The sequence below is a fragment of the Marmota flaviventris genome, chromosome 1 (assembly GCF_047511675.1).
Source record: "Marmota flaviventris isolate mMarFla1 chromosome 1, mMarFla1.hap1, whole genome shotgun sequence".
NCBI lineage: Eukaryota > Metazoa > Chordata > Mammalia > Rodentia > Sciuridae > Marmota > Marmota flaviventris.
This window is the reverse complement of record NC_092498.1, coordinates 218106738-218127249: the sequence shown is the minus strand read 5'-3', so window position 1 is coordinate 218127249 and position 20512 is coordinate 218106738. Positions and strand designations below refer to the sequence as shown.

The window sequence follows — 20512 nt, the reverse complement described above, 5'->3', positions numbered from 1 at the left end:
GGACTGGGCAGTGGGACGCTGCAGCAGCACCTGGATCTCCTTCAGGTCTTTGTCGCACAGGTTCTGCAGCGGGTCAATGAAGTTCTGCTTGACCTCTATGTCCAGCGAGTCCTTCACCTCAGCCAGGCGCTTCATGGACTCCCCTGCATCCAGCAGGGCATCACCTGCAGAGAAGAGGGGCATGGGAAGCTGTCGCAGGGGCCCTTCCTGCTGGATCGATATCCTCCCTGCTCTTGAACGGTCCCTCCTCAACAGCCAACATCCTGGCAATTGGAATTTGGTACCAAACAAAGGCTCTTCCCTAGTGTCCCTCCCTTTGGTCAGGTTTGGGTGAATCGACCCCTGCCCACCCACTCCCACTGGTCTGGACAGCCCCCTGCATGGGGAAGCTCTTTGTGCCATCACATATCCCCAGCCCCAAGGATGGCACTTGGCACAGAGGACCTGAGAGCTGTGCCCCTGGGGACTATGCTCAGGGCTGCCCTGCAGGGGGCAGCACGTGCAGCTCACCAAAGTTGGACTCTCCGCCCAGCTCCTTCCCGTGGCGGATCATGCACTCTCCCAGGAGGCCTTCCGACTGCGGGTAGCCGGGGTTCTTCACCTGGCCCCGGATCTTGGACACCGTGTTCAGCATTGTCAGCTTGGCCCGAGAGGCTGCAACAGGACCAGCCAGGGGGGCGCCATGGGGATTCCTCCTGCACCTGTCCCTTCCTAAAGTGCACCTGTGCAAGACCTGTTTCCCAAGATCGCCCACAAGACAGGCCACCAGGAGTGTGACTCCCCTCTGGACACCTCAGCAGCCACAAAAGAATTGGCAGTGCACAGGAAGAGCGGGTCCCCAAGTGAGTGCTCCCTCCTCCCAGCACCTCCTTGAAACAAAAGCTGCAGGAGGGAGGAGGGAGCTGCACGTGCAGCCTCAGGGGTGGGGGACACAGCTGTGGACCTCTGTCCCTTTCTGTTCTTGGCACTAGCCTCCAGTGGCTGCCGCTGGATTTGCTGCTCATCTGTGCTCCTTGCCTCCCACTGCAGAGCCAGGGGAAAGGTCCTGCCTGCTCTGGGCCCAGGAGTCAGCCCCATGCTCCAAGGATGGAGCCCTGGCCAGGTCAGGAGATTGGTACCCCCCCGTACACTGCTCCAGTGTGTCAGGAGGGGAAAGATGTTCTTTTCTGCAGGGCCTGTTGGCTGGCGGCGGTGGTGGTGGGGTTACTGAAGGATAAGATTGTTATGCGGAGAAGTTGCCCTACAGTGAAGCCAGCGTAGAGGAAGGCAAGCTGTCAGCTCAAGTAGAAAACAAGTACATGATCCTAAACACGGTGCTTGGACCCCTGGATCCAGCCATGCCTGCAGCCCACCCACCCAGGCACAGTAATCCCTCTTTGTGCTCTGTTAATTTAAGATTCTTGTTGACATAGGAGGCCTGGGCAGACCCCAGACAGCAAGCTGGCCCTACCTGGGTTGGGCTGCAGATACTCGATTGTTCTGACCAGCACTTCTGCCACTGCCTTGCTGGTGACATCCACCTTCTGTGGAGAGAGGCAGTGTTTGAGCTCCACAGCCATTGGCACCCAAGGCCAAAACAGGCCTGCCCAACCCTGTCCACCAGCTCAGCTGCATCCTGTCCCCATCGCTGCTTGCCTGGGGTTGGGTTGAAGCTGCTACCTATGAGTCCACCTGATTGACAGGGGCCTGTCAGTCACAGCCCTGCCAGGGTGGGCACGTCCACTGGGGCTCCACGGTGAGGCAGCACTCTGGGGCCCCTCTTTCAGTAGCACTGACCAGCGTGAGGAGCCTGGGCAGTTTCCTACCTTCTCCATCTCTTTGAAGTCATCGTCCAGCTTGGTCCCCTCTGCCCCTCCGACCTTCTCGCTGACCAACTGGAAGACAAAAGGAGGGACACCGTGTGAAGTGCAGAGGAGGAGGAAGAGGCACCCCTGGGTGTATCCCAGTTGCATCTGCTGCAGCCACCATGGCCTACAGGGAACCTAAACATGGTGACAACGGCAAGACTGACAAGGTGGCTGGGCGAGACCTGGCAGTCCAGGTGGCACTGGACGTCAGGGGTGCACCCAGGACCAAACACTCCCCTTGGAGAGGCAGACCTACAGGTGAGGGGTGCAGGATCCCACTGTGTAGGAAAACAGCCCTGGAGACACACTTCCAGAAGTGCCTACGTGAACCCCCTGCAGATGGAGCCGTGCGGATTTGCCCCACACCTTCCTTGAGTGTCTTTCAATCGAGTGAAAAAACAAACAAATCCACCAAAACCCTGCTCATAATTTGGCTGAGAGCCAGCCAACAGGTAAATGGTCTTGGGCAGAGGGGCAGGTGGCCAGAGCGGGTCTGGTGCACGTGCATGTGCTCGACCCCTGCAGCTGACACCCAGGCATACCCTCCCGAGCTGCAGAGCAGGTGCGGCTGCCCCACTCGTACACTGTGAGCTGCCGGGAAGTTCACAAGGTGAGTGCACACCTGGGTCCTCCGGGACTGACCAGTACTGTGACAATAAGGACCTACAAGGGTGGCCAGTCAGGGATGTAAACCAGTTACAGGAATGCGAGGGTAAGCACAACAAGAACACCATCCACCAGCCGCACCCTCTGACCAAGTGCCTGAATATGAAAAAATCCACTGGCTGCAAAAGTAGCCCTGAAACTGGGAAGAATTAGCCAGGGGAGCCTCAATCATGCTGGCACACTGAGGGCTTGGTGCAGGTTTACATCTGTGTGACAAGGTGGCTGGTCTACTGGAAACTTTGAGGGCCCCAGGGAGCAGGGCAGAGACCCCCGAGTCCCTGCACTGCCGAGGTTCCTTGTCCAGTGCCTTCAGGGCACTGTGAACAGGGAGCACAAAGGCAGGCTCGCTGTATCTTTCCTGAGTCCCAGTCTGTTCAGCCAGGAGGGAGATGGGGACAAGACAAAGCACCTGTCAGGGAATGTGCAGTTCTCTAAGCCAAACACAGACCCTCTTATATACAGCTGGAGCAAGATTAAGAAATGGAACAGGTTGGCCACCTCCCACCACCTGGGCAGGACAGGCTGCAGGACCCCTGACCAAGGGCTCCTGTGCCTGGGAGGTGGCTGGGCGAGACCTGGCAGTCCAGGTGTCACTGGCTCACCGCACCCCGAGGAGCCCCACCCCGCCCCAGGAGGAAACCTTAGGTCTGGTGCTAGGCCTGGCTGTGGGCACAGAGATGCCAACACACACAGAATTGGCGGCATTTCTAGAGACACCTGCTGAGAGACACTGTGTACCACCAGGTGTGCATGCAGGGGCCAACTATGGCTGAATGACACATTGACAACCCTATGACAGGGCTGGGAAGCCCTCCTGGGTAGGGGGCTGATGGGTGGCAGCGAGGCTGCTCCTGGGCTACTGTGGTGCCTCAACCTCCCACCAGAGGCTCCCTGCCTCTCCAGGAAGGAAACGAGTGGGCCTGGTGCCCCATCTCCCAGAGGGCATCCATGCTCTATGGGCATACCTAGAGGGGAGCAGGCCCCAGTGCAGAGGAGGCCCAGGGGCAGACAGCACACGGAAACTGCCCCGTTTACTTACTAAGGGTTTCTCACTGCAGGACTTATCAGAGCTTTTCCAGAGTGGGTAGCATGAGGCGAAAGGAGGGACAGCCATGGGCTCCTTCCAGTAATCAGTGTTTATGTGGGATGGCCTGGCAGCCTGTTCCCACCTGAAGTGAGGCTCTGGCACAGGGGGCCGGAGTCTTCTGGTGGTTTCCACAGCTCACTCACCCCACCCCCACATGGTTCCACTGTCAGGAGGCTTGATGTCACTCAAGTGACCGTGTACATTTAATGTCCTGGTCTAATGGTATGTGACCATATCCCGGTGTGCAAGTATGTATGTGTGCACACACACCCGGACAGCAGAGACAGGCTTGTGTCCTTCTGGCAGCTAACAGTCACAGCAGAAGAGTGGAAGGTGTCATCTGCTGTCACTGGTGACTATCACCCCAAGACTGAGGGGTACCTGCCAGTCCACACCTAGCAGTCTCCCTGGCTCCAAATGTTGCAAGATGTGAGCAAGGGATGCTGTGATGGTCCCTGTAGTGCCCAGTGTGCTATATGAGGGGAGGCCTAGCAGAGCATTTGGTGGCCCAGGACACAGGTAGAGACAGCGAGGATCTCAACAGGAACCACAGGAACCTCGGAGGAAATGGTCCAAGAGCAGAAATGGGGAGGCTTGAGAAGTACCCACCCTCCCGGATTTGCTTGCTGGGCCCAGGAGCAGGCCTGCTCCACAGAAGGCAGCCTTCCAGATCACCTGACTGCACATCCCCTTGTCCACGCCCACTGGGAGGCTGGACTCCTGGTCCAGGAGGCGCCTGGGACTTAGGGGAGAGGCAGGAAAGAAGTGGGAGGGACACTGGCCCCCTGTCACTGCTGGCCCTGCACAGAGTGCTCCACCCCACAGGGAGGCTGGCCTAGGGATTAGGCCAGGATTAGGAATAAAGACCCTCTGCCAGCAGTTCTGGGGCGTTCCACTGAGTTTCATGGGTCAGTTTCGCTTCCTTTGTGGGTGGGAAGTCAGGACGCTCTCAGAGCTGGGGCTGCCCACAGGGAAATGTGAGCCCAGCTCCTGCAGTGAATTGAGAACTGAAGCCAACCAGGCACAAACCACCACTTCCTGAGGGCACCTGGGCCTGAGGACCTGTTCTGAGCAAGGCACAGCTGGTGGGTTCTTATGTGTCTCTTGGCCTCAGCCTCCCAAGGCCCCCACAACGTCTTCAGGAACTCCATGTTCACATGGCCACCTGTCTGTACCAGGGGGGATCTGTAAGACTGAGAAGTCCCTTCTCTCCGCAGCTCCACAGGCTAGGAACAGGCACAAATGGACAGAAAGGTCAAAGGCCAAAAGGAAGATGTGGGAGTGATGAGTCTGCCTCATGTTGACTACAGGCCCAATAGCAATGGAAGGAGGACAGCACCTGGGCAGGGGCAGAACATACACAAATGGGTTACAAGAACGCACCTTTAGTCTCCACGTGAGGAGTGGTGCTATTCACGTCCCTGTCACAGGGCAGCCAACCCCAGAGGGGCTGACGCCATCTCCACGGGGGACTAGCATACTGCCCCACCTTGCTGAGAGCCGCTGATGGACTCAGCAGCAGATATGAAATGAAGCCTTTGACAGAGCCCATCCCAAAGTGAGGCCAATTGGAGTCCCACCCTGAGGACAGACGGCAGAGGAGCAAGTCCACGCTGCCTCTTGGCAGCCAGGTGCAGAGCACACACAGCAAGGGCCTGAGCCCTGCTGAGCGAGCTGTGTGGCACAGCACCTGCTGGGGTCGGCAGAGCAGCTGTGGAGCCCAAGTGACTGCTGTGCCCAGGAGGGCAGCCAGCGTGAAACCCACACCATCACCTCCTACCCAGTCCCGGGACAGATGTGAGCTGGACCCTGAGAGGGAACTCATCCAAGACTGCCCTAGATTTGGGCAGCAGCCCATTTCCTGTGAAGGCTCCTGCAGAGGCCATACCTAGGTGGTCCCTGCTGGGTGGGAAACAGGGCTGAGAAGTCACTGTTGCCTGCAGGACACATCCTCAGAACCTCCTGAGGCTGGATCCTGACCCCAGAGTCAGCCCAAGGTCGCCCAGTGGAGACCTGCCTGCTCTTACCTCATGTGCCCCACCCACCTGTGCCCGGCCCCCGCTCACACACATTTGCTTTTGACCAGCACGGCCCCTTTACTGTGTTTGTCACCTGTGTACCAGGCACCTGGGGAGCAAGCAATCAGATGGGTCTCCATTCCAGAGCATGTGACTCCTGGTAGCACAGGTGGCCCATCGGTATTAATAATGACCAGGGCTGGGGGTGGCTCAGTGGTAGAGCGCTTGCCTAGCGTGCACCAAGCCCCAGGCACCATCCCCATTACTGAGGTTGGGGATCCAACCAAACAAAGAGAAAAGACCTTAAGAGAAGCGGTTTTGTTTCAAAGACAAGCATTCTTCTGAGTCCTAATCCTTGGCCATCTTTGGGCAGAAGTGAGGAACTGATCCACAGGAGGGTTCCGCCATAGTGGAAATGCACAGAACAGGTTGCCAAGCTGCTGCACCACAGTGAGGGTGGGAGTGGGGGATGAATCACAAGCAACGGGATGGAGAACAAGTGGCCAGGTGCAGGCTCGGTGGATTGTTTGAAGGAAAGAAAGCAGCATGGAGGAGTGGGAGGGCAGAGGGCTGCTGCTGGGCCTCATTTCCTTAGGACCCTGAAGTGGGAGATAACCTCCTATAGGACGCCACAGGGGTCACCTGTCCTCTCTGGGCCAGGGTGAGGGTTGGAGCTGGCTTCCCCTCCTGCCCTCTGCCTGTGAGCTTCTACCAACCCAGCCATTAGACCTGTGGTGACACTGTCCACACCACACCACAAAAACAGCCCCACACTCCTTTCTGAGTCCTTCTCAGTGGAACTCTCAAGGGTGTGTCTCAGTCCTGTTCTCCTCTGTTGGAGGGAGCCTGGCTCAGCACCCTGTAAACCAGGAACTAGGGTGGGGCTGGTGGGTGGCCCAGTTGGCAATCAGTCAGGGAGGGACCAATGCCTTGTGTCCCCCACAGCAACAGACCAGTGCCAGCCGGAGGCCCTGATCAACAAGCTGTCAACTAGATGCTGTGCGCTCTAGGGGCTCGGTAGTGTGGTAAGTCTCTGTCCTAGTCTTGAGGAAGCCATCAGGTGGCTAAGAAATAGGGCAGAACAGCAGCAAAGAGAATGTGGAATGAGCTACAGGAAGTGAGGGAGGAGGGCCTGGCTGCGACGAGCCCAGGAACAGGTCACCTGTGCTGGACTCACAAGGCAAGTTCCCAATGGGCAAAACCAGCCACGCAGGTGAGATGCAGGGAGAGGTGGGCAGGGTACGGAATAGGAGCACCACCTGCTGGGTCCCATGTTGCCCATGTCATTGATTAGTAACACCCACTAGATGACCACATAGGGACACACCCATTTTACAGATGGGGACATGGGTGAGAGGCCAAGGAACTCTATGGCCCTGAAGCTGTAGGCAGGGAAGCTGAATGACCACTGGTCCAACCTGACATTCCTGTAGGTGGCCAGTTCTGACTCCGCCCATGTGTGAGACAGGAGGAGGGAGGCCTGGGTTTCAGGAAGTAGGGCTGTCAGACAGCTGTGTGTGGGACACAACTGGAACATAGAGTCATGGGAGGCCCAAGAAGTGGCTGAGACTGTCCTGGGCAGTGTGGAGAAATCCCTGCACTGGGTGAGAGGGTAGGGAAAGGGAAGGGAGGGGCATAAGAGCAGATCTGTGGTCTGTAGGTCCCTGTCCCTTTCCCTGTCCAGCTACCCAGCTACACCCCTTCCATGCTGGCTTGGATCTGTGAAGCCACTGGCAGACATACATGGAGCTACCCTCTCACTTTCCATTAGTCTTCCTCCTGAGCCGGGCCAAAAGGTGGCATGCCTGTAGGCTGCTCTGCTGCCCGGCTGGCATCCTTGCAGCTCACTCTGTGCTTACGCCATGGCTCCTGACTTGGGGATGCTGGCAAAGCCCTGCAAGAGAGACTTGACAGCACACTGGATCTTCCAGGAAGGGAAATGACTTGCTGGCACTGCCCTGGTCTGTCTGCTCTGGCCAGGGACCTCTCAGTGGTCCCCAGTGTCACCAGGATGATGTCCAGAGGTGAGCTTCTCCTGTATGGCTATGGGGCAGTGATCATTCCACGAGAGGAAAAGCCATAGAGTGCAGCCTGGATGTGACCTGCAGAGGGTCCTGTCCCTGGAGCCCTCAGGATATCTGCGTGAGAAGCTCAGGAATTGTCACTCCTGAATGGAAGCAGCACGTGGGCAGGGAAAAGGGCAGAGAGAAAAGAGGTCACAGGAGCACCACTGTGTGCCAAAGGCGCTTCCTACTCTGGCCCCAGTTGGGTGAGGCAGGAGGATGAAGTAGGCTGGTAAGGGGAGGACCATGTGTCATGGCACGCTCCACCTCAGGCTGTGTAAATAAGACTTTGGGTGGCCACCACCCCTTCCATAGCTGCAGGAGGTACAACTTCCACTTTTGTCACACACTAGGCATCCGAGGCTTCCCAGATGTGCCCTCCCCACACAGATGGCCTCTCTGTCCACCAAAGCCATGCTGTTTTTAGTAAGCAACCTTTGTGAATGGCAGCAGAGGAGAAGAATCAGGAAAAGGCTTCTAAAATGGCTTTCCATGTGCTACTGCCACCATTAGTTCAAGTCCTAAGAGAGACCCACTGACCCCCGGTACTGCTTGTCAAGGTTTACTGGGGAACCAAGCTTTGGTGTCAAAGCACAGTAGCACCGAAGCCCAGGGTGTCCTCTTAGCCCATGGGGTTGTCCCCTGGACTTGGGCTGATGGACAAGACAACAGTTCGACATCAGTTAGAAAGGAGTCCGGAGTGGTAGTGCATGCCTGGGATCCCAGCTACCCAGGAGAATGGCAAGGCCAGCCTCAGAAACTCAGTAAGAACCTGTCTTAAAATAAAAAATAAAAAAGGACATGGCTCAGCTGTAGAGCACCCTGGGTTCAATCCCAGCACCACTCCACCCAACAGGGCTCTGCTCCTGGCCAGCTTATGGGGGTTCTCAAGAGTCCAGGTCCCTCACCTGGGACTTGGCTTGTCAGAGGGACAAATGGGCTGTGGAGAGCCTGGCATTAGGGCCGTGGTCAGGCTCATCTCCTGGAGGATGTCTTTTGTCACTGTAGCACTAGTCACTTTGACCCCATCTCCCAGTGTGGCTTTTTGAGCTTAAGGATGGCATCCAGCTGGCATGGAGAATAAGCAACTTTGTGTTTTTTGTTTTTTGGTACCAGGGATTGAACCCAGGGGCACTTAACCACTGAGCCACATCCCCAGCCCTTTTTATTTTGAGACAGGGCACTGCTATGTAACTGGGACTGGCTTTGAACTTGTGATCCTTCTGAGCTACTGGGATTATAGGCTCGCACCACTGTGCCTGGCTACAATTTGCTGCCTGAACGGCAGAGAGCTGAGAGCATTCCCAGTGATAGCTGCTGCCCCTCTGCCTGCATAGGCTGCAGGAGGCAGGGAGGGAACCTGCAGTGAGAGGGGCACCTGAACCATGCGTCTGTGGCCCAGCACTGCCCAGACAGGAGGCAGAGGGGCTGCTGTCAGAAGGGAGCTGCTTTAGACAGTAATGGCAACAGCAAATGGACAAGATCATTCAGTGGCTGTCACAACAGACAGGCTGTAAGAGGCAGCTCTGTGTGTCATTGCCCCTGCAACAGAAAATAGTACTGTCTAGTGGCAGACAGGGCAGCTACAGGCATGGCCACCCCTTCTGCACAGGGCTGGAAAGAACTCATCTGTGTTGACAGTGAATTCACCAGTCCTGATGGAGGTTTCTGTCCACATCATCTGTTCCTGATGAGGTCCTCGGTCTGAGTCCCTTGGAAGGCCCCCACCCTGGCATCTTCCCCTAGGACTCCAGTGTGGCCTGCTCCCCAGCCTGCCACCCGCAGGCCTTACCCATGCCCTCTGTCCACACACAGCCTTCGCTGTTTGGCAGCTCAGGGCCTCTTTGGGATTTGCCTCCCTTGCCCATTTGTTCTGCTCTGGACAAACTGCTACTTGGCTTTGGAGGCCTGGGCTCTGGTGTCACTTCCTGTTAAGGAAGCCATTCCAAGCACATGTTCTAACTCAGCACCCCCTCTGTCTCCGTGGGCCTTGTTTCCTGCCATGACCAGTACATCATCTTGCAGTCCAGTGGGTGATGGACACCTGGTTGACCCAGTGCCCCACACAGCAGTTGCCAGCGCTCTTTGCTACCCCTGGAACTGTGCACTGCTTGGCACACTGCACTGTGCGACAAGGCAGCCACAGGAGTTGCAGTGTTGTTTCTTGCTCCTCCAGTCCCAGTGAGGACAAGATAGGCGGATGGCTTCAGTCTTCCACCCCTCCCTCAGAGGTGACTCAGCGGTCCTTAGAAAGGGGTAAGAAGGCTCACACCCTGCTGGCCCAGCTCCTGTGGGTGGTGGAGGGGAGGGAATGGGCATTCCCCTCACAGCCAGCCTAGCCAGAAGCCAGTGTGTGGGGCAGTGGCCTGAGATGGGCAGATCATGGTCCTTGTCCTCAGCTCCTCTGGGGACTCCTGCAGCAACCCTTGCTTCCTCATCTACAAGATGAGAATGCTCTCCAGGTCCAGCTCTAACAGGCAGCCCTGGGATGGCCATCAGAGTTGCCAGGTTTTCCCCACAAGCAGCAGGGCACTTAACACTGTCCCCTCTTCCACTCACGGCCTACCAGTCCCTGGTTGCTTTGCCACGTCTGGGAGGGCACATCCTTTCTTCTGCTTCAGCAGGCCAGTGCTCTGCCAGTGTCTGTGGGCAGGGCAGGACTGCCTGGCCTCAAATGTGGCATGGACACTTCGCTGCTCTCTCCATCTACTGCCCAGCTGGCTCCTTCATCATCTGGGCCCTCCTCACTCACCTGGCTTAGGTATAACCTCAGGGCAGGTGTCTTCACTCAACAGATGGGAAGAGGAGGAGGCCACTCTGTCCATGGCCAGTCAGCACTCCAAGCATTTGATGAAGCTGAGGGAGCCCTGGGCTCCCACACCTTCCTCTATACAGAGGCTGCGCCTACACCCTGATTTTGGCCCCCCTTCCCCAGTGCTCTTTTGACCAGGGGCCATCAGGGTGCTGGGACAGCATTAGCTGACCTAATGTGGGCACAAACCTGCTGGAGACAGAGACTGGCTCCAAATTAGGCCACAGACCCTGCTCCTACCACCAGAGCAGCAGCTTCCAAACAGAAATCAGCCTCTACATTTAGTTTTTCATCTTGGGGTCAAGTTGGCTGCATGTCACATGCTGATAAAATAAATTTCAGACAAAAACTTATAAAAAGAAAAACCCAAGCCACAAACAAATGAGGCAATAAGTCTCCAGAGTCCCTGCTGGGCAGGGCAGCACAGCTCTGCTTCAGGAGCCTGTGGGGCGTTGCTGGCTGAGGCATGATCAGCTTTTCACACGTGCATGGAAATGATAAGGCGCTCTAGGAAGAACAAATCTCTCATCAAAGGCAAGGCTGACGCAAGAGCCCTTCAGGAAAAGCCTGATCATGGGACGGGATGCACAATCCTGTCAAGCAGGTCAGGCGGGGACTGCTTGGCTTGCGACAGCACTGGACAGCCTCTGTATCACACTGAGAGCACAGCTTAGAGATGCAGGGCCCAAGGAGGGTCACAGGTCCCTGGGGACTGATATGCCAGGGTGACTGACTTAGAGCCTAGAGCCCCTGTTCCTACCCCCTCCTGAAACACAGGTGCCATCCCCCAGTCCCTAAGGCCCCTTCAACTTTTTGTTCTTTGTAGTTGTTGATAGGCCTTTATTTTTTATTTATTCATACACAGTGCTGAGAATCGAACCCAGTGCCTCACACATGACAGGAAAGTGCGCTGCTGCTGAGCCCCAGCCCCAGCCCAACCCCTTCCACTTTTAAAGGCCATCTCTCCTTGCAAGTCTCTGCCCCACCTGCTTTCTGTTCCAGGAAGGTGCCAACCTCATGCCCACCACAGGACCTTTTCCTTGGTTGCTCCTGTCTGTGCTGCCCCTCCATGGACCTGCTGTGCGAACCCTGAGCCAGCCCCTCATCCTGTCGCCCTGTCCTGTCTCACATCACCTATCACCGTGCCTCCATCTGCTCGCCTATGGCCTCCCCCGTTGCCGTACCCTGAGTCAGAGCCATATCTACCCTGGAATGAAAAACAGAGCCTGAGACTTCTGGGGTTCCTGCTGCCACACCCCACCCCTGGAGGGGGCTGAGCTCTGGGAAGCCAGCCAGATGATGCTGTTCCTTCAGCAAGTTCTGGTATGTTGCTTCTGGGGGCTGGAGGAGGGCTGGCCCTGGCTGGAGGCTGTCAGCCCCACTCCCACAGCTGGCTCCCTCACTAGAGAGCTGAAGGTTTGGGAAAATCACAAAGAGCAAAGCAAGCCAGGCCAGATCTGGCCTGTATGCTGGGGGACTGGACTATTCTGAGGGCCCTGGCATGGGGTGTTTGTTATGGACAGCCATCTCCTGAGAAAACCATGGGTATGGAGTCTGGCTATCCTTTCCAGGATACTAGAAAGGCAAATTCCTTTGAAAGCCAAACAGAAACAGTCCCCAAACCTACTCAGCAGCAGCTGGTGAGAAGCAGGGCTGACAAATGTGCCTTTGCCAGGTCACATGTGGCCAGGATCAGGGAAACCAGAATTCTGAGCCCTGACTACCAAATGTGCCCGAGTAGGTCATAACACCAAGGACAGCACAGGGCAGGGTGGATGAGCAAGCGGAGAGGCAGTCAGAGGGCCCCACACCTGGGTGTCTGCTGACTGTGTTGTCAGCTGGGCTGTGTTAGATGCTGGCTTCGATCACCCTGAGGGCAGCCCGTCCCGGAGCCCAGGCATCTGTACTGGCTCTAGTTCCTGGTTCTCACCCACTAAACACAAAAGGCACCTGCCCTTCACATGTCAGAGCTGGTCCTGAAAACCTGGAGCTGACTGAATCTTAGCACTAACCACCCCAGGACACACAGAGGAGGAAGCCAGGAGGAAGCTGCGGGCACTGGGCTGCTACAGGTGGGCACTGGCCAGGGCTGTTGCCTCTTTGCCATTTACACTATAGCAGTGGGGCTGGTGGCCTCTCCTCCTTGAGGCACACACAGCACTTGCTGACACTGCCCCTTGTGCCCATGGGGAGGCCAGAGCACCCACACCTGTGAGGTCTAGGGAGTGTGTGGCTTTTCCCAGGATCCCCCTCAGGCCACACAATGGAGAACAGCAGTACTTAGGCCCTTTACCTGCCTGTGAGACTGAACCTCTTCCGTGATTACATTTGTGTACCACTACCAGGGAACAGTTGGCATCCTCTGCCCACCCCAACATATTCTGTCCCCAAATATGTGCTTCCTGACAGCAGGGCTGGACATCAACAGGGTTAGTAGACGTATATGAAGCCCTGGATCCATGTGCTTGGTTACTGAATATTTGCTGGGATAGTAATAATATTTATAGAGATAATAAATAAATAACAAATGAATGTACCTGCTCTCAGTGTGTCAATAACAAGTCAAAACAGAGTCATGCCCACTAGGTCACAAGGCAGGGCAGGTGATAGGGAAGGGGAGGGGAGCTGAGACTGGCAGTCTCAAGACTGGGTCTGCTCTGCTCTGTCCATCAAGGCTGTCACTGTAAGAAAGAATGCAAACTCAGGGCTTGGGGTTTAGTGCAGTAGCAGGGCACTTGCCTAGCATGCAAGAGGCTCTGGGTTCCAGCCCCAGCACTGTGTGTATTGGGGGGAGGATAAAGTGCCCCCCAAACTGCAAAGTCCCCTAGCCTCAGGTTCCTCAGCTGTAGAGCAGGGGGATTACAGATGGCCTGCTGTAGGACATAGGTGTGCAGGTACTTCAGGAACCACAAGCTGCTCTGCAGATCCCATACTACCCACTCTACCACACACCGGGGAGGTGCAGCCCACAGAAGCTTGGAGAGGGTTTTTCCTTCAGCCCCTCATATGGCACTGGCACCCAGTTTTCCTGGATTGAGAGGCTATATGGACACCCTTCTTTTAGAAGGACAAAAAGAACATCCTTCTTGGAGTAACACCCACCTCTGGATTGCGCACACACAAACCACTGGGACAGAGTCAAAGTATGGAGCGCAGACTGAACCCACGCTTGTGCCATGGGCTCTTGAGGCAGGTGCTGGGGTGTAACCCAGCACCACACAGCTCCCCATGCCAGATGAACATGCAAATGGCCTCTGTGAACATGCAAATAGACCACTGTGCTCTCTTGTGGAGGAAGAAGCAGGGAGAAAAGGAACAGTGCCAAGAGACAAATGGCTCAATGTGAAGGTCTGTGGAGAAGCTCCCCTGTGTCTGATGCCCAGCAGTCCCATGGCCCCAGGGCCTCTTCCTGCTGCCCCATCACTCTGCCTGCACAACAGTGAACCCTAACGCCCCGTGCATCCCTCTATCTGCTTCCGGCCTGGCAAAGAGATCCTTCTAAGGACACCCCACCCTCAGACGTGGGGCTGGTGCACAATTTCTCCCAGGACACAAGGCCCACAATCTGCACAGGAGACTCTAGGGGACCCAAAGGGGACAGACAGCTGCTGCAGTGCAAACTCAAAGTACTTAGCAATGCCCTGTGATTGAGATTTTAATTTTTTTGCAAAAGAAAAGCAGCCCTGTCCTCTGGTCTTCTCCCGAGGCCTCATTTTGCTTCTGTGGCGTTGCTCTGTGCCAGGGTCTGGCGCAGCCACTCCCTGAGCTGAGAGCTATAGAGTCTTCTAATCTCTCCCAAGTGGCCAGGGTTCCTCCAGCACCGCTGTTGCTCTCTGGAAGGACCGACCCACAGACAGATGCTGCCTGGCCCTTGGATGATGGGGAAAGCAACCTCGGCCTTCCCCCTCCTGATGGCCCAAGGAAGTGCCCAGGGTGGGGTCGCTTGTACTGGAGACTCGGATCCCTCCTTCTATCCTCTTCCTACACCCCAATCTTGCCCACTTCAGAGCCTGTGGCATGTGTGAACCATTCCGGTTCCCCTCCCACACGAAGAGCATGGTTGCTCCCCATTATGTCGGGTGCTACCACATAGGAGCTGAATGCCCCCTAGCTTTGAGCAATGAGAATGTGGAGATGTGTCGAGCCAGCCATGGGCTGTGAGTGTGAGCATTCTGAGTATACTGGACTGGACTGACGATGCAGCTCTCTCTGGCTGTGCCCGTATGTGTGTTCCTTTTGCTTGCTCTGTCTTTGATCATCACACAACACATGAGATGAGCGTGGCCTTCCAAGGTCAGTCAACCTGCTGACCTGTAAGACATCAAGAAGCTAGACTCACCCCCCCTGCAACCTGGCCCCTTGCCTCATCTGAATGGCTTCTCCCCAAATAAAACAGAGTTCAAGGTGTGCTCTTTCTCTTTCTCGCCTGCCTTACCTCCTTTGTGGGAGCTGGGTCAAAGGAGTTGTCATAGAACCCAAAGAAAAAGGTATTTCTTTGTCTCTGTGTGATTATTTTGTGCCAGCCCAGTTCACTGGGAGTGACCCTGACTGGTTTAGTCGTGTGTCGCGACACTCATAGGTGCATCATCATCAGCCCTGTTTCAATTATAGCCACCATCATATGCATCTGGGATGCTCTTCTGGCCTGGGCTGACCCAGGGGGTCAAGCGGGAGGGTGACTCTCCAGGGCTAGAGTCAGCTGACTGGATCTATCTTTTTAAGGTTGTACTTGTTCATTCAACAAGTATCTCATTATTTTTACACGTCCAGCCAGGTGAGAAAAGAACAGAGATAACACAGGCACACACTAATGATGCCCCAGGTTAGAGGGAGGCCTTCAGGCACGAGACACCTGGTGTTCTGTGCAGGGAGAGGGCCACAGATGCGCCACAAAGGCGAGGGCCTGGCACTGGCTTTGAAGGAGGAAGGAAGAAAATGTGAGGAAAGGGAGAAAGAAGGGGACATGGAGATCTGTGCTAGTAAGGGCTGGCTCAGAAACAGCCCAGACAGGATTCTGAAAGGTCCACCTTGAAGACATGGAGGGTCATTAAGAAGAGTGTCTGGCATGAGCCTCCAGCATTCTTCTGTCAGAAGAAGTGTGCCACCAAGCTCAGGATGACCCTAAGCATGATGGATAGGATTGATAGAGGGGTTTCTGGGTGTGGGGTATCCTCAGGGCTGGACAAGAAAGATCATTTTCTGCACACATCTGAACACGTGGCCAGTTTCCACAATTCCACTTAATTCATACTAACTCAGTCATTAAATTGGAGGTTAGGTGGGAATGGAGACCCATACACACTTGGCTACAGCTGAACTTTAAGTGTCCCCTAAACACCCACATGTTAAAGGCTTGGCCCCCAGCTTGGGGCTACTGGAAGATAATGGTACCTTTAAGAGGTAGGGCCTGGGCCAAGCCAGTTGGCTCACACCTGTAATCCTAGTAGCTCAGGAGGCTGAGACAGGAGGATCGCGAGTTCAAAGTCAGCCTCAGCAACCGCGAGGTGCTAAGCAACTCCATGAGACCCTGTCTCTAAATAAAATACAAAATAGGGCTGGGGGTATGGTTCAGTGGTTGAGTGCCCCTGAGTTCAATTCCCCAGTATCAAAAAAAAAAAAAAAAAGAGGTAGGGCCTGGTGGGCCCCTGGCTCCTTGGCCAGGAGGTGAGCTGTTTTGTTCCACCACATGTTCCCTGCCTTGCCACAGGCCTAAAGCAACAAGCCAACCCAGAAATAAATTGGAACCTTCCAACTCTGAGCCAAAGTAAACTTTTTTCTTTAAAAAGTTGGCTCCCTTGGGAATGTTATATAGAGAGAAAGCTGATTAACACTGACCATTGCTCCCAGAGGAAACATGCTGTGGGTAGGTACCTGCTGGCCTCTGGTCACTCTGTTTTCGTCAGTTGATCAACACATGATGTTGTTCTGTATGTGTTTGTTAAAGACGACTCTGATTCATTCACGCTGATCCCACAGTCAACAGTAAATCCTAGTGCTCATACCTGAGGCTTTTTTAACATTAGCGCTTCCTGGGCTCATCACAGTCCCTAGCCCTCAGGGATCACATTAAACACCAGCCAAAGTCCCCAGAATGTGAAAAACATGGCACTAAGCAGACCATGAGAGAATCCTTGTTCACAGCATGTCAGCTGGGACAGCACAACAGCGCTGCAGCCTGTGGCCCTAGCTGGGAGATATATGGAAGATAAATTTTTCACTACTCTGTGCACATCCATGAATGACTGTGAAAGAGCTTGAGTGTTGATTTGGGGGCTAGGATACATTTCAGCAAGAAAGTATGTTTAATAATTCTGAAAGAATAACAATTAGGATGGACACCTATATGATCCTGCCAAGGCCCTAGTGATGGAGGGGGAGGGGCCTGGGAGGGTACAGGTGCACGTTCTTTCTGCAACTCAGTTTCCCTGTGCAAAGCAAAACTGGACATATGGGTTTTGGCACCTGCACTAATGGAGGTCTTAGCTGAAAGCAGCGTGGGCACCTTTGGTGTACCCCAGGTCCATCTCTCTCTGGACCAGAGAGCTGATCCTGTGCCTGGGGAGCAATCCCCAGCTGGCTACACCCCTCAGGGACACACAGCACAATGGGATGGCTGAAATATCACACTTCACAACTGCTCGAACATGTGATACCCACCAGTTCTGGGTCCAAGACTTTCCGTCCATAAACTGAAAAGCTTTTTTTGTTTGTTTCCAGGCTAGGACCACTGAAAACCTGTATGGTTGTATTAAACAAGGTACAGCTCTAGGGAAAACTCTCCGACTGGTGCCCGGACAGCCATAAGACTGCTCACCACCCTATGGCATGGAAGAGCCAAAACTCAAGACATCCCAAATGTCCACTGGCAGAACGGACTAAGGCTTGGGCGTGACTCTTGGAGGGGAGTTAAAGAGCCATGGAAAGGAACTGGAGCAATGTGGGCTGGTGCAAACAGCTTACAGAAAATGCCCAGCCAAGCCCCAAGCCAACTGCAGGGTACCACCCGGAGGAAGCACCACACCACCTATTTCTCTGCAATGATCCCAAGCATGGTGAAGGCAGAAGGCAGGGGCTAACACTGCCCCAGCACTGCTTGTTTTATTTTAAGCAGAATGATGTGCACCTGATTATTTTTCTGGCCATTCCTTAGATTTCTTTGATGTCTGAAACACCTTATAACTTTTTTCCCCGCTGCAGTGCTGGGGAGCTGAACCCAGGACCTCAGCATGCTATATCCCTAGGCCTTTGTAAACTTTAATGATGCTTCTGGGCCTAGGGCTCCAGAAACAACACCATGGCAGGCTGGCCAAGGCACCTTTTTCCTAGTCCTGCTTCTCTGCAGCACTCCTTGTGGGCTTCCCACCCAGGAACCCCCAACACTCCAGTGCAGAGAAGGCAGAGGGGCCTGCTGTGGCCTTCTACCCCTGCACTGGGCAATATAGGGACAGACAGAACACTTGGGTGCCCTTGCATGCGTGGGGAGAGAGCCAGAGGGGATGGAGGCTTCCCAGAGAGCCTGCAACTGTGAGATTAAAACAAAGAAGCCAAGGGAAGAGAATCCATGACCACATGACCCCGAAGTGTCACACAGGCTACCCAGCTGTCAGAGGATCCACAGCAACTCAGATTCAAGGGTAACATGCAGATGTGACTAAGAAGCAAGAAGCAAAAGACTAACCCAGTAGTTTTTGCTTTTTTTTTTCTTCAGTGCTGGGAATAGAATCCAGGTCCTCACACATGCCATGTAAACACTCTACCACTGAGTTACATCCCCAGGCCTTTTTATTTTATGTTGAGACAGGGTCTCCCTAAGAGGCCTGGCCTTCAACTTACAATCCTCCTGCTTCAGCCTCCTGGAAGCTGGGATCACAGGCATCTGTCATCATGCCTAACTTACTGGTTGGCGCTTTTTTTTTTAGTTTAGCCTTTCTAAACAAATAGCAATGTGTCTCACTCTCAGAGAACATGCACACGGGAGGCCTTGATGAGAGATGATGGACAAACTCGGCCAAGGCAGACCAGGGCATAGAGAAATTCCACCCCAGCTTCCTAGACTGCCATTTCCAGCCACAAAGCCTGGCCTTTAAAAGCCAGCACTGCCTGTCCATCTCAAACAGTCAGGACTCTGAGGGCTCAAACTGAAGGACACCTACTACCTTCCTGCCACAGTCAGCTCATGGCAGGGTTGAGGAGGGACTCTTGGGAGCCCATGTGTTATAATTCCCATGATGGGGGGAGGAAAAGGGACAAGAGGGCTAAGGTTGTGGCTCAGTGGCAGAGCGCTTGCACTGGGCTGTATCCTAAGCACCACATACAAAAATAAATAAACGAACAAACAAACAAATAAATGATTGTCTCCATCTACAACTAAAATAAAGGACAGAGAGCTCCCTAAGGGTTCTTTCCCAGAAGCATTCTGTGAACAAGTCTCTGCTCACTGCTAGGGTCAAGACCCAGAAAAGCCACTGGTTATCATCCTACTTAAAGAAAACAGGTTTGACTGGGGTTCACTGGCAAAAGCTACTGAAATCATTGGCCATGGTGGCATTTAGGATAAGAAATCAATGTGATAACATCACTGACTGACAAGCCCTCCCCCAGGCACCAAGGACTTGGCCACAGCCAGGTTTACCTGCAGCCATAAGCTGTCCTCTGAGCCTTACCCAGGTCCACTGGATCTCTTGAGTCTTCATTTGAGACTGAGCAGGGCAGAGCAGTAGGCATGAGAGAGTAAAGAAGAAGCGCAGCCCTGTGTCTCACAGCGTGTGTGTGAGAGGCAGATCCATGAACTGTATGGCCGGGACACTATTTCTGCTGCGGTTCTTCCTGTGCTGCTCCTCTGGCCAGGAGGCACTTGGGGGTGGGGTGGGGTGAGGTCGGTTGGTCACTACTGCAGAATCTAACCAAGAAGAGCCAAGAGCAGGGCATCTAAGAGGACCAGCTGCACTGTTTTGTTGCTGCTGCATTTGTTGTTCCAGTTACTACTACTGAAAACACAGAATAAGACCAAGATCTCTTTTTAAACCCATTTAAAAAGTGAACTTATTATAAAGTAAAAAAGCCAAATTAACCATTGTGCTCAAGTTACAGCACAGGCAGCAGGTGAAGAGCTCTGGTGGTCACTTCTTTTTGCTGCAGGCCATGGTGTGGTGGTCTACACTGGTGCTCAGGCTGAGGGAGGGGAACCAGCAAGTCAGGGTCACAGGTGGGTGGGAGTGTCACTGGGAACACTGGGACTGGGAGAGATTTGGAAGTCAGGTACAGAGAGGTTAGTGGATACCAAGGAGATAGTAGGCCAAGACAGAAAGCAAAATCCAAAGAACCCAGGGGAACAAGCTGGAGGGGCTCAGAAAGGGAAGTCAAAACAGGGCCAGGCGTGGTGATGAACACCTGTAATCCTAGCAGCTCAAAAGGCTGAAGCAGCAGGATCACAAGTTCCAAGGTAGCCTCAGCAACTTAGCAAGGCTTTAGAGCAACTCAGTGTGACCCTGTCTCTAAATAACATACCAAAAAAAAAAGCTGGGGGTGTGGCTCAGTGGTTAAGTGCTCATGAGTTCAATCCTCAGTACTAAAAACAAACAAACAATAAAACAAAATGTTGGGCTGGGTGAGGTGGCACACTCCTGTAATTTCAGCAACTGGGGAGGCCGAGTCAAGAGGATTCCAAGTTTGAGGTTAGCCTCAGCAACTTAGTGAGGCCCTAAGTAAGTTTGCAAGACCCGGTCTCAAAACAAAAAATAAAAAGGGTTGGAGATGTGGCTTAAGAGCTTAAAGCACCCATAAGTGGTCACTGAACTGTACCCAGGCTCAATCCCAGGTATCAAAAAAAGAAAACAGGCCTCGGTGTGGAATCTGGGAGGTGGGTGTCAGGCACAGTGAGGTTAAAGACAGTTAAGTCTAAGAAAGGGCCTGGACCTGGGGAGCAGGTTTTTGGAGGCTAGGGCATGATTTATCTTAGGGAAAATCGGAAGTGAGGAAAATACCCTCTCCAAGGAGGCCTCGAGGCTGGGCAGTCCTAG

General features: G+C 54.2%; 1 protein-coding gene and 1 long non-coding RNA gene across 3 annotated transcripts in view; one reads left to right on the top strand and one right to left on the bottom strand.

Annotated features, from left to right (window-relative positions):
* Sh3gl1 (SH3 domain containing GRB2 like 1, endophilin A2) overlaps positions 1-20512 on the bottom strand; it is a 31669-nt gene that overhangs the window by 3718 nt on the left and 7439 nt on the right. For both annotated transcript variants that reach the window (XM_027952506.2, XM_027952507.2), the window contains exons 2-5: positions 1806-1874; positions 1451-1523; positions 511-654; positions 31-164 (exon numbers count right to left, since the gene is read on the bottom strand). In XM_027952506.2, the coding sequence (XP_027808307.1) occupies positions 31-164; positions 511-654; positions 1451-1523; positions 1806-1874 (420 nt within the window). The remainder of the gene's footprint in view (positions 1-30; positions 165-510; positions 655-1450; positions 1524-1805; positions 1875-20512) is intronic.
* On the top strand, positions 6581-18826 carry LOC117794921 (uncharacterized). Its single transcript, XR_004618799.2, has 3 exons — positions 6581-6643; positions 11496-11816; positions 17211-18826. It is a non-coding gene; the product is annotated as an uncharacterized lncRNA (long non-coding RNA).